Source organism: Egretta garzetta, unplaced genomic scaffold (genome assembly GCF_000687185.1).
Source record: "Egretta garzetta isolate BGI_Z169 unplaced genomic scaffold, ASM68718v1 scaffold567, whole genome shotgun sequence".
NCBI classification, from domain to species: Eukaryota; Metazoa; Chordata; class Aves; order Pelecaniformes; family Ardeidae; genus Egretta; species Egretta garzetta.
The window spans coordinates 209,190-221,643 of NW_009260348.1; the positions used below are offsets into that span (position 1 = coordinate 209,190).

Here is a 12,454-nt window from a genome sequence, read left to right on the forward strand (position 1 = left end):
CTTACCTGTTTGTTGGCCCTGGCATAAGCCAGTCCAACTCCTTCGACCATTTGTCCAGTGAAGCCGGGAGGGCAGGGATCACAGCGGAAGCCAGGGGAGGTGTTAATGCACTGGACCTTCGGGAAGCAGGGGTTTGCGTTGCACTGTAAACAAGAAAGAGGTTGTGCAGAGCTGTGAGGCAGGCTCACTCCAGGCCAGCTGTGAAGGCAGCTCTCAAAGCAGGCCTTGCTGGGTGAGATCCAGCTATTGTACTTTTATTTATAAAGAATAAAAAAAAAAAATGCATAGAAGTTCCTGGCTTTCCTTGTGAGTGGAAAATGCAGCTTCCCCATCTCAGTTGTTCTCCCAAGTCCCAGTATGTGCAGACAAGTAAAACAAATCAACTTTCAGGACTAATTCTTCTTAGGTGACATCAATTGCCCATGCAAAGAGCTGGCTTCACTTCACACTTTCTTTCCTGGCAGTCTCTGAATCCAGAGAACTGGATCATTTCTTACACTGGTTTTGAAAGACAAGAGCAGTTGTTTGTTTACTACTCTGGGAAGCAACTCGGAATCTTTCCAAAGGTGCTCTTAATGCTTTATTTTCTCCAACACTTTCTTATTTTCACTAAGGTCTTACGCTCTGTTCTGGCAGATGCGTCACATTAATGCAGTGGTTCCCACATTTTGGTGACTAACAGATTATCATCAACCTCAAAATCTCTCAACTTCAGCAGGTTTTTAAACTGAAATGCTGTAGAGGTGATACGGCTTTGCAAGACACTTACAGTTGCTTGGTGGACTGATCAGCGAGCATAGGACTATGGTTTGGGAACCACACAACTAAGGAGTCTCACGGACACTCAAAATTAACGGTTGAGTAAAGCTTTACATGGTTGAGTAAAGCTTTACATACACACAGAGAGTAAACTCGATGGAATGCCACACTTTCTGAAAAAAAACCCAACAGCATCTGCCTAGCAAGGTTGGATTTAAAGGCAGAAGTAGCGCAATACAGGTAGTGTGGTAAGATTTATTGTACAAAGGGCTATTCGGGAAGCATTTGATTCTATTCCACACATAATAAAACTTATCTCTAACAACTCATCAGCCATTAGCTCGAAAGATTGTAAGACCAAAAGGGACTGTTCTGGTCTTCCAAACTCACCTTCCTGCGTGGTACAAACCAAAAGATTTATTTTGTTTGAGCCTATTTATCTTTTAGAAAGAAATGTCTAGCTAGACTGGATATAAAACCAACATGGAACAGAGCTTAAGGGAGGGTGAGATACAGACTTCCATCCAGTGGAACGATGTTTCTGTTGAACTTCAGCTCCGCGGGGAATTGCAAGACTTTTCTTTACAACCACAAGACAAACCTGCAACGCTCCAAGAAAACTGAGCCAGTTTTGTAACTTCCAGCCTGTCCTACTTGGATTTTACCTCATTGATATCTGTGCAGTGGGACCCATTGCCTGAATATCCTGGGGGACAGGGTCCACAGCGGAAGCCAGTGCCGGTCTCAGTGCAGGCCACTCCAGGGAAGCAGGAGTTTGGGAGGCATCTGTTGAACTGTGTCACGGTGATGACAGGGCCTGTCGCCTCGGTGTGCATGCCTAGAGGACAAGAGGAACATTAAGAACAGAGCTGTCACTGCCAGAGACTATCATCAGGTGGTCCCATCGCCTCAGAAGCTATCCGTGTGCTTTGTACACAGGATGTTTCCTTGCATCCTTTCTGAGGGCTGAGCAGATGTAACTCTATTTTGTAAATGGAGAAAAATGAAGCCAGAAGCAGCAGCTTGACAGATTTCTGAGTCAGAGCAGACAAAAAATAAATAAGAAACCCCAGAAGTCTTAGCTCCCAGTCCAAAACTCTTGCTGTGTCACCCTCCTTGTTGGTGTAATGCCCGCCTTTTTGGAATTCCACAGAGATCAGTTCTCTCCCTGGTTCCTCCATAACTACACCTCGCTGGTGGTATGGACTCAAACACTTGGCTAAAGCAGAACCCCCACAGCCTTAAATCCGGGAAGCATTGCGGAGGGCTGTCAGCCAAAATCTCTGCTGTCGAAGGCAGGCATGTTACGCAGGTCAGCTTGGTTTGTAGCAGGAATACACTCGCTTCAGGCTCACATAAGGCTCTCACACCATAACGTTATGTCTAACATGCTACCTGTTACCTCCACAAGGCCAGGAAACCTCACTTCATCCTGGCAGATGAGAAATCAATCTGTTATTCGGACATTCATGACTTCTAGGCTGGAATACAGCAATATGGCCTGTCTAAGCATGACGTACTGTGACGTGTAGGAAATTGCAAGCTGTATAAAATGTTACTGCAGTCCTGTTCAGAAACACATCAAGCCTGTCTCCACACTGCTGCACACCAGTTTCCCTTAAAGTTTTTGGCTAAATGCTGGGTTTTGTCCTTATCCTCATGTCCTGACGCACAGCACAAGAAAACTTCCTAAATTCATCTGTATGGGATGCAGAACATCACTGAAGACCAACTCACGACTGTGAATAAACTTTCTCAGAAACTAGATTTGTCACAAACCTCCCACACCCACTACATAAGTTGCAAGGACACTTTTTGCTCCTGCTTTCTCCTGCTTAAACGCCCAACATAAAAGACATGAAACAAAACAAAACAGAAAACAACATTCTACCACCAGCAGAAGAAAAGTCTTCACTAAAAACAAGGCCTCTTCTCTTCATGCTTCTGAGAAATAATGAGAGAAGCACACGATGGCTGTGAGTCACGTTGTTCAATGCATGACAAAAAGAGGCTCAAATTCTACAGTAAGGAGTACAGGAGAACTCTGCATATAAAGCAGAATAGCAAGTGGGGAAGGCAGAAATCAAGTAACAGAGAGAATGTTCAGGACAGTTTTATGAGCAAATTATTAAAACAATTGCGGTGGATGAATGCGTTTCTGTACTGCGAGTCCCAAAAGCTTTAGTTAATCTCTTTTCCAGCAGAAGCACAATCTCTCCAAGTGCAGAAATGGTTATTGCTCCACCCTTTGCGTGTACTGGCAAATAACAGAGCACCTCCAAGAACCATGTTCCTGAAATCCAGATACACTGGAAGTAAGTTCCAGTCCAGAAAAAAACATTTATTGGGGAGCAGAGGGCAAGATTTATATGGGAAAATTTATGACCCTGTTTCCTGAATCCTCTGTAAACAACCTCTTTGGATGGTGGCAGCACTAGGATGGAAGGAATAGCAGAGCAATGCCTCTTGGGGGTGATGTTCTCTTCCACTTGCAGCTCAGGAGTAGCCAGCTATATCCCACAGGATACCCAGGGCGCATTCCCAGGCAATTCTAACCTCGGCCATGGGCTGGGTTATTAGAAGACGTGGTTGGGCAGCTTTCTGCACTAGAATGATGTTACCCTGAGAAGCGTGGTATGCCACAAAACCACTAATAAAGCTTATTTCAGAAATAGTGGAAGTAAGCGAATGTTGGGGTTTTGCTGGAAGGGGAGATGAGCTTTTAAAGGCCACTTCTGCACCCCATGCTCAGGAAAGGGGCAATAGCTTCAGCTGCCATTGAACCATGAGAACAGCATGCAACACTGGTCCATGCATGCAAAATGTTGGGGGGGGGAACAAAGCATCACTAATATTGAGTATTACCCTGTGACACTTGGGAGAATTGTGAAACAAGCTGTTTCCTGCGGGGAGGTGGTCACAGGTGGCACTACCCATTTGGACACAAAGGTATGAAGGACTTGGAGGAGGCAGCTGAACATAGGACTCAGCTCAGTAACTCACCACAGGCATCGCACTCCATGACTGTATTCTTCAGGAATGTTATCTCCTTAATCTAGAAGAAAACAAGAACCACCACTTAGCCAAAGGCTGAATTTTGCTCCCACGCAAACTAATAGTCCCACTGCCAGAAAACAGGGTGTCTCTCAGAGACTGCACAGCTACTTACAACCAAATTAACTCTTACCCCAAAGTCTGTGTTGCAGATTTTATGTATGCAGAGGTGGCTTGTATTCTCTGCTCTAAGTTACTCCCTACTGCAGTGTTTCTACGGGCTAACTCGATAACACTACTTTATCGCAGATGCAGGAGACACTTGACTTGAACATACAGAAACAAGTGCCATAAAGAGGTATCTACTTCATTTGGGTCTTCTGCTCTAGAAGATGCTGAACTGGCAGTCCTAGAGAGGTCTGCTTTAGCTACAGCCTAGGTACTGCAAGGGCAAAGTCAGGAAAAGGTTTCCCACGAGCCATTTTTGCAGATATATAAATAACCTCTGACACTGCTTATGCCACAATTTGGCCATAATGCCCTTGCCATGAGGATATTTAGAATCTCTTCACAAAAGCTCCTCCCTCCAGACTTCCTCTGATCTCCTCGAGGGTCCTATTCCTTCAAGCTTGCTTCAGTAAAGAAATAATCTGTAGCATCGGCAGTGCACCGCTCCTTTGGTGAAGAAAGGGATATGGGACAGGCACAAGTAAGCACGTCAGTCTCAAGCTAACATTTATATGACTCTCTAGCATCTTAGATAGCAATCCTAGCAGACTGCTTTCCTGCAAAGGCCTTAATGGCTATCTACAACCGATGCTCAGGACCACCCTTCCACACCCTGTGGACTTCGTGTTTCCACAATTAAGCCATTTCACTTTGACAAAAACTTCTACTCATGTGTCTCTGCCAGCTACCAGGTGTAAGAGCAAGCTTTCACTCTGTGCTAGATTCTCTCTTCCCTCCAACATGGCCTGGGGTCATGTGTTTTGAATAGTTAATGCAGGGAGAGAGCTAACCCAAATCCCCAGAACATCTCCCATTAGAAGTGGGTGACAGACAGCAGAGCAGAGAATTCGGAGCACTGCTAATGGTTCCTTTGCGCCAAGCATCCTTCAGCCTTCGGCTCAGGAGAGTAGATCTGGCCTTTTGTTGTTACACCTTTTACCATCCTTATTGCCAACATCCCAAGATGCTGACTCAAGGAAAAGTCAGTTTTAGAAAATCTTTGCACAGATGAAGAAATTACGAACTGCCACCTCAGCTCTCCAGTGGCATATGCGAGTTTGTCCTCTGAGGAAGAGTTTTCTTGAAAGCACTGTTAAGAAAAAGCCCATGGATAAAAAAAAAAAGGTAGGTGGCAACAGTGAGAGAAAGAACAAATAGGAAACCTGTATGGAGAGGCAGTGCTAAGCTGGAAGGGAACACTGGAAATCATTGCCTGAGGCTGCCAGGAACCATGTCTGACCTGATTCCTAGTAAACACTGGGTATTTATGCAGCAGCCTGAAATGTGGGAGTAACTCAATGCAGCAGATGTTTTTGCAGATTAGAGGCCGCCCAGTTTGCCCTGGCACAGAGACCTGTCTGCCATTCCAATTATCTGGCAGGCAGAGGCTGCTGCCCTCAGCTCCCGGAGTGCATAAAGGGAGAATGGAACCTTTTTCTATACTTAAAAGAGAGTTGACCAGACAACCCACCATCTCCTCGTTAAAATGGGAAAAGATCTAAGCACCCAAGAAGTTCCAAATTCCCTAAGATGCAGAGCTTGTTTAGACTCCATATGACTTCCCTTTCCAGGACCCTAAGAGATGGCTGAAAGGTCTCTTCCATCTTCCAAGTCTGGACTCTCTACCAATTTCATGAGCCCACAAAACCAAGGAAAAAGTGACTTGTTTTTCCAGTTAAATACATACCCACTGTGTGCACGTCTCTCTTTTTTTTTTTTTTTTTTTAAGAGTTCATTCTCTATTTATGCTGGTTTTCAGCAGACACGGTTCTAAGCAGCAGAATTTGGAACTCAGATGAATCCACTTTATCTCAGAATTAACGATCTGATTGTGAGACCACCTCTCGATTACGGTTTGCAGTGCAGTAATTCCATTGCTCATTTCACTCAATGCAAGAAGCAGCCCCCCCAGTTCCAGAACTCAGCACATAAGGCAGAGGACTCAGAGATCTCTCGTGTGTGGCATATAAAGAATTAGGGCCCTTTCTCACCTACCTGCTGTTTCAACAAGTCTCGAACTTCCATTAGCACACGGTTAGTTTCTCTCATCTCTTCCAGCATTTCTGGCCCAACTTCACCTCCTAAAAACCCAACAAAGTGGTTGGGAAAAACACAGAAGAGCCATTAGCAGTACAAACCAACTGGTATTATTAACTTCAGCTCAATATTAACGATACAGACTCCTCCACACCAGTACTCTGCCAGTTCCTAACTAGAAGCTTGCTGGAATTAAGAGACACTTGCACGTAGGGTAGAATTTGCTCTGGGCAGGGCTGACAGCGATAATCAGCCATGCCTGTCAGGTAGGTAACAGCTACCCCTCAGCAAACAAATTGTCCTGGCAGTCTGGCAGTTGTGGTAGCTGTTAACCTGGCATGGTCTCTGCAGTTCACACATAGGAAGGCTTTGCTGCCAAAAGAAGCAAATTAATAATTCAGTGCTGTGGAAGCTGCTAGGAAGGGAACCACTAAGGTAAGGCTCTTTGCTGAGTCTAGCCCAAACGTGCTGCCAAGCACTGAACGTGGAAAATGGGCACATCAGCTGTGGCCTCGCCTGTTATCAAGGTACAGACTCTTTTCTTGCTGGAGACGGGTTCTCTTCAGGTAGCGGCAGTTTCAAATTGCTGTGTAGTGGCTTTGGGACACAAAGGATGCATCTGCTCATCCATGCAATGTTGCAAAATCCTGTTTAAGCTATGGTGAACAGAGGATATAAATCATCTTCCAAGGTCATCTAGGGCAGATTAACATGACTTTTCCCTCCCATCTGCTAGATTCTAGACTTGCCTAGTCCTCTGAGACATGCTAAAAATCCAGTCTATATTCCAGCTTCGCTCAAGAAGAATGAATAGAAGTAGCTCATTGTTTCTAGAATTACGTAAGTTTTAAGAAAACTTGAACCATTTAAAAATAATTGGACACAGAGTTCAGCTCTGGTATTCTGTCTGCCACAAGAAAGTACAATCTCATTTCTCTAGTTTTTTCTAGATTAATTGCTCCTCTAACAGAAGTCACACCTTGCCTACAATGCAAGCCAACCATTCTGAAGAGACAAACAGCAAACAGCCCTGTGTGTTCCGGGGAAAGTTCGATGGAGTTAGGGGTCTGCCTCCCTGAGCGTGAAGAATTTGCCAGTGCCAAAGGCAGGATGTGAGCCCATGCTGCTGATTTAGGACAACTTTGGCATTCTCACATGACAAATGAGTCTGAAAGCCTCACAGGTCTTCCCTGCACAGAACCAAGAAGACTTTATGAATATTTGTAATCTCTCCAACACATTTTGGTTTGGGAACTAAATTGAAAGTACCACAAATGTGTCATTCTGAGACAGAGAGACTGAATTAAAGTGACGTTTCTTATTTTATTTTAACAAGGAGCTTGCACATAATTCTAACTTCAAACAGAGGTTTTGAATAAGCTTTGCATGAAGGCTTCAGGCTGCTTCCGTTATTCCTGGGAAAAATTTTCCATCCCTAGTAGCAAGATGTAATTTAAAACAAAAGTTTGGGGTTTTTTTTAAATATTAAAATTCAACCACTCAGGAGCGATTTCCAAAGGAAATCTATGCACTTGCAGACATTTCCATTACTATGCATCCTTCTCCATGGACTCACTCTGTCTCTGCAAGCACACACCTGAATCTCTGGTACACAGCCTGAGTCTGATGGATCTCACAGGTCCTCTTCAAGTTGAGCATTCCCCTAACGGGCTGTTCGGAGAAGTGGAACTTCTGTAATGAACTTAGCATTCCTAGAAATCAGGGCTTCCCTCAGCTCTATGTGCACAAGCAGAGAGACTATCCAAGGATCCTGCTATAGGACATTCTGTATGATCTGGTTTTTAACTTAAATCACATGCAAAATGCAGATTAATGTGAAGTGTCTCTTGCAAGTCACTACAAAACGCCACAAAATTTTGAGTTGCCCTAGAATAAATGTTTTTCTTAAAAAAGATTTCACTATTCAGGAGACCTGGGGAAGAAATCTAAGAGTGAACATTTACACAGTTAAGCTTCAAGTTTCATACAAAACTACAAAGTCCCTTAAACATTGTTTTTAGGCTTCAGTAGATGCAATTGAAATGTTACCTTCTTCCTCATTTCCTTCTGCAAAACGTAATTTTTGTAGGAGTCTAGGAAGCATATGAGTCCAGAAAATACAGAGATAATTAAAATTACTTACCTGCTCTTCTCTGCTGACATGATGAAAAAGGACAAGAGAGGCAGAGGAGAAAAACAAAGGCTAGAGCTGAAATCATCTTTGAATCTCCAGGCAGTGTGGATGTATGGGCTTCTCTTGCAACGAATTTTTAACCTGCCGGTTTGCCTCTGCTCCCCATTAGTGTCTGTGGTTTGCTATTTATGAAGTTGCATTCCTTCCTCTGAAGTTCTTATTCTCTGATGCTGGACGAGGGGTGGACGTCATTTCTGGCTGCCAGTCCACAGAGAACGTTACAAAAGTAAACAATATGAGAAACTCATCAGGAGAGTAATTTAATTTTTTTTTAGACCAGCTTGCACCAAAATAGGTCAGAAAATTCCAGAATTAAATGGATTCTTTTTGGATTGGGGTTTTTATTTCATCTTCATGGACACAGGATAGACGGATGATTCACAGCCCTATCCCTCACAGATTTTCCTTCTAAAACTGCTCACAAGATCACAAACGCTATGAGACATCTGGATTTCACTAGGATTTCAGAAAAGGCTCTTTAAACTCCCAAAAGACAGTTTCACCACTCACACTTGGGGTAGAATTATTGAATCGTCTTCCAACTCCAAAGAGGAGCTATCACATCCTATTTTGGAGAGGGATTGGGCAAAGGTACTAGCCCTTAGAGGCTGATGTTCTTATTGCCCCCCCACCCAGGCTTGTCGAAAGGGAGGATGCGGTGCAGAAGTGACGGCATGAAAGGAAGGTAGACTTCGCGGTTTCTTGTCTGCAAAGGAATGAGTCTCAATCCAGCATTTTCCATCAGTCAGTCTCAATCCAGCACTTTCCATCAGAAGACACAGAGTGGATTGAGAAATCCATCTAGAGCAGCCAAAGAAAATCTGCCCAAAGAAAATCTTAAAGCTACTACATCAAGGAAATTGCAAGTTAAACCGTGACCTGTAAAAAAGGTTAGTTTGAAGACCAGTGAAATTCTTGGTCACACATTTTCACTGCTTGAGTTTGAAATCTGTCAGTCTGTTGATCACACAACACCCTTGGGGACACAGACAGGAAAGCCCCAGGAAACAGTAGCTCAGTCTTTCAAGTGTTATAGCAGCAGGATCCTTGGATATTTACATAAAGATTTTTTTCTCATTTTGACCTCAGACCTCCCATGTTCAGGAGAAAACTTCCCATCCCTGTGGCTGTGCACCATTCTCGAAGGTAACTGGGTGCAGTCTTGCAGGCACTGGTGAGCACGCATGTTCACTAAAGTAAGCAAATAAATATTACTACTTTTATGTTACAGGAATGCTGCAGCAGAGAGATTTTACATTTTCTTGCACCAAGCAAATTTATACTGAAAATAAAATTAATTTGCATGTGTTATCTAGGTGGCATTTGTATGATCCTGCTTGTCTGATGCACGTGCTACCTCATGTTACACACAGCAAGTGACTTTTTGCTGTCAACCCACGGGTAAATCAGGTTGGAGGGTTTGATAAGTTTGGTAAGCAAAAGTGGTCTAACTACAACTCAGAACAACTGAGTTTCCCAGGATTTAGCATTTCTGTGTCCTTCTGGACAAATCAAACCCATGGCAACTGATTATTAAAGATAAAATATACTGGGTTTTCCAATGATGTTCTGGGAAATATTATTTACAATTTCTATTTTACAGCAACAAATGGGGAGTGAATGAAAAACGCCCCATCACCCATCCCAGAGAGACCAAGTCTTGCATCTGAAACAGTGACAGTTGATGTCTGTCCAGCTTATGTTTGAAGATGCTCTTGTCGAGAGGTGAGAGAGGCATTCGGCCTTTGTAGGCTGCTCAGTCCAGGACCCCGCTAAATGGCAAGCAAGGAAGGCCATCGGTACCTGTTATGGTAGTAGAGAGTTTTAAGGGAAAAGCATATTACTTCAACAGAAGCCTGATAAGTCATTAATAAAGGAAGATTCTTGCCAACTATTCAGAAGAAATCTGTTTTTTTCAAGTGGGGAGAAGTCATAAAAGTCCAGAAAGAAAGAGATGTAACTCACATGGAATGAAGAATGGACAAGGGTCACTTGTGAGGTCACCTTGGAAACAACTGACATCAGATTTGCTTTGTATGGAGAAACAGATGTCCCTATAGAAAGGTGAGACAATCAAAATCCTAGTACTACCAAAAAAAATTAAAATAAAAAAGGAACTATTCAATACAAGGCAAATAAAATATGTATGAGCAGTAATGATGTTTTCTGCTATCTAAGTAAAGTATTACTCAATGATATCAGGACATAAAACCAAACCAACCCATATTTAAAAAAAACCTTAAAGCCAGACACCTAATAAAAAGGTTGTTTGAAAGTCCAATATCCAGCTAACCGGATATTTCTGTGTTTCTGAAGTTTTCAGGGGCCAAAATCCGCCAGGTTTTGAGACGAGGTAGTAGGCTGATGAGAAACAACCATTCCTGAGACCATGTGCAATTGGCTTGTAAACCAGTGTGACCCCCCGCCAGCAAGGGAGCGGTATTTGTACCCAGGAAGAGCTCCTGAAGACTGTCAAGAAGAGTCCTGCTTCCTCTGTACGGAGTTCAGCATTTTTCTGGGCACTGTCAGCTGCCCACAATCACGTACCCTTTTATAATACCATAAACTGGTGAACACATTATATGTGAAATTCACTGTATTTTCTAATATACCTATTGCTTAACATCCAAATTAACTCATCAAAACCATATTATAGAGAGCTAGATCATTTTCTTTGTTTTTACTATGGACTGAAGAAACTCTAAGAATTGACGTTAAAAAGAAGAAAACTCCCAAGCTCCTGGCGTCACAGGAGGACAAAAAGGACAAAAGGAAAAGAGTGACACAAAGGACAAAAGGAAAAGAGTGACCTCCTCTCTTCTGAAGAATACCTTGTATGGACAAGCTGCAAGCCACCAAAGTATTTAAAACATTCAGGGCTACCGGCAGCGAACCTGGATCTCTTCACAGGGAAGAGAAGAAGAGAACTTTGGTAATGTGGACAATCTGCAAAGCAGACGATCTGCAAGTACTGCACTGTCTCTGTTCTCCTCTGAAAGAGAGTCACTAATAATGGATTTATTAGTGGAGGCTGGGCAGTATACTGAACTGGCTGACAAGGAGCATATACATGTTACTTCCAAGTAATGCTGCAGTTAGCTGAGGTGTTGCAGCACAAGAGAACTTAGAAGGTGCAAGTTCTCCAACAGAGAGACAGAATGGTGCTTATTATTGCTCACTTACTCTAAATGAAATGAACCAAAGCATATTAAATCTGCATTACGCCAATTTTAAATATTTGAACAAGTAAGTCTTCTGCATATTAAGGCAGCGATCAATATGTCTTTACATTCTCCTAGAAAGCTGAAGCCATTTCTCTTTAGTCTGCAAGAGTTTCTGAGACCATTTCTATCCACTGACCATCACAAAATAACTGTACAAATTAAAATGTAGCTCCTTTCTACAGAGCCTTCTTGAGTTGAGCAAGACACAGTGTCTCCACAAGGTGAGGTCATTCCTACCTTTATTTTCCTTGGACTCATTTTATACCTTTCTATATTCAGATCTAAGGGCTAGAAATCCCTGTAAATCACTACTCTAATGCAGCTTAAACACACGGTAGCAGATCAGAAGGTGTTTGGTCATGACTTGGTTATTTCTGGGTGCCTGTGTCTGTTTAAAAAGGACAAATTCAAAAGTAGCCTATCTATCTGAACTTGTTATTATCTGATGGCGAAACATCTTCCAGATTTGTCAGTATCATTTTTTAAGCATTACTGATTAGAAAAAAAAAAAAAGTGAGCAGTAAATAGTGTTTATTTGGGCTTCAGTGTAAAAGTGGTTTTGCACTCAGTGCAGTGCCAGGTTAGTTACACCTTTTTCCCTGACTGGAGTTGACATCACAAATGAAACCAGCACACAAACAAACAACAAAAAGAAAAGCTCATACTAGTTTAAAGTTTAAATATTTTCCATCTCTGTGTTTTTAACTAATTTTTGCCAAGTGGAGGACAAAAGTCAGAAGGAAAAAGTTATTTTTCAGTCTTGTAAGGTCAAGTTCTAAAAATAAGTGAAAAACACCTACACCCTCTGAAACGGTATGCTAAGTGTTTTACAATGCTTCTTATATATTTATGGTTGTAAGAAACCGAATTATGTAAGATGACCAGTAAGGATTTCAAAAAACATCTCCTCCGTTTCCTCCCAACAGAGGATCAATAGTACCTATGGCATTTTTCTACCCTGTTCTTAAATGCTTCCAGCGATGGAGCCTCCACAACCATCCCAGGCAGCCTTCCAGTG

The 12,454-nt window shown here is 42.7% G+C and overlaps 1 protein-coding gene across 20 annotated transcripts in view; it reads right to left on the bottom strand.

Annotated features, from left to right (window-relative positions):
* Window positions 1-12,454, bottom strand: part of LOC104129782 (cartilage oligomeric matrix protein) — a 36,384-nt gene that overhangs the window by 7,772 nt on the left and 16,158 nt on the right. For 7 of the 20 annotated variants that reach the window (XM_035898149.1, XM_035898147.1, XM_035898146.1 and 4 more), the window contains 6 exons: window positions 10,178-10,299; window positions 8,162-10,015; window positions 5,977-6,062; window positions 3,763-3,814; window positions 1,425-1,597; window positions 6-143 (listed from right to left, as the gene is read on the bottom strand). In XM_035898149.1, the coding sequence (XP_035754042.1) occupies window positions 6-143; window positions 1,425-1,597; window positions 3,763-3,814; window positions 5,977-6,062; window positions 8,162-8,237 (525 nt within the window). In that variant the 5' untranslated portion in view covers window positions 8,238-10,015; window positions 10,178-10,299. Of the gene's footprint in view, window positions 1-5; window positions 144-1,424; window positions 1,598-2,161; window positions 2,485-3,624; window positions 3,729-3,762; window positions 3,815-3,946; window positions 4,046-5,144; window positions 5,196-5,976; window positions 6,063-8,161; window positions 10,016-10,177; window positions 10,300-12,454 lie in introns of those variants that run through there. The other 13 variants (XM_035898157.1, XM_035898160.1, XM_035898165.1 and 10 more) reach the window with 11 other exon arrangements.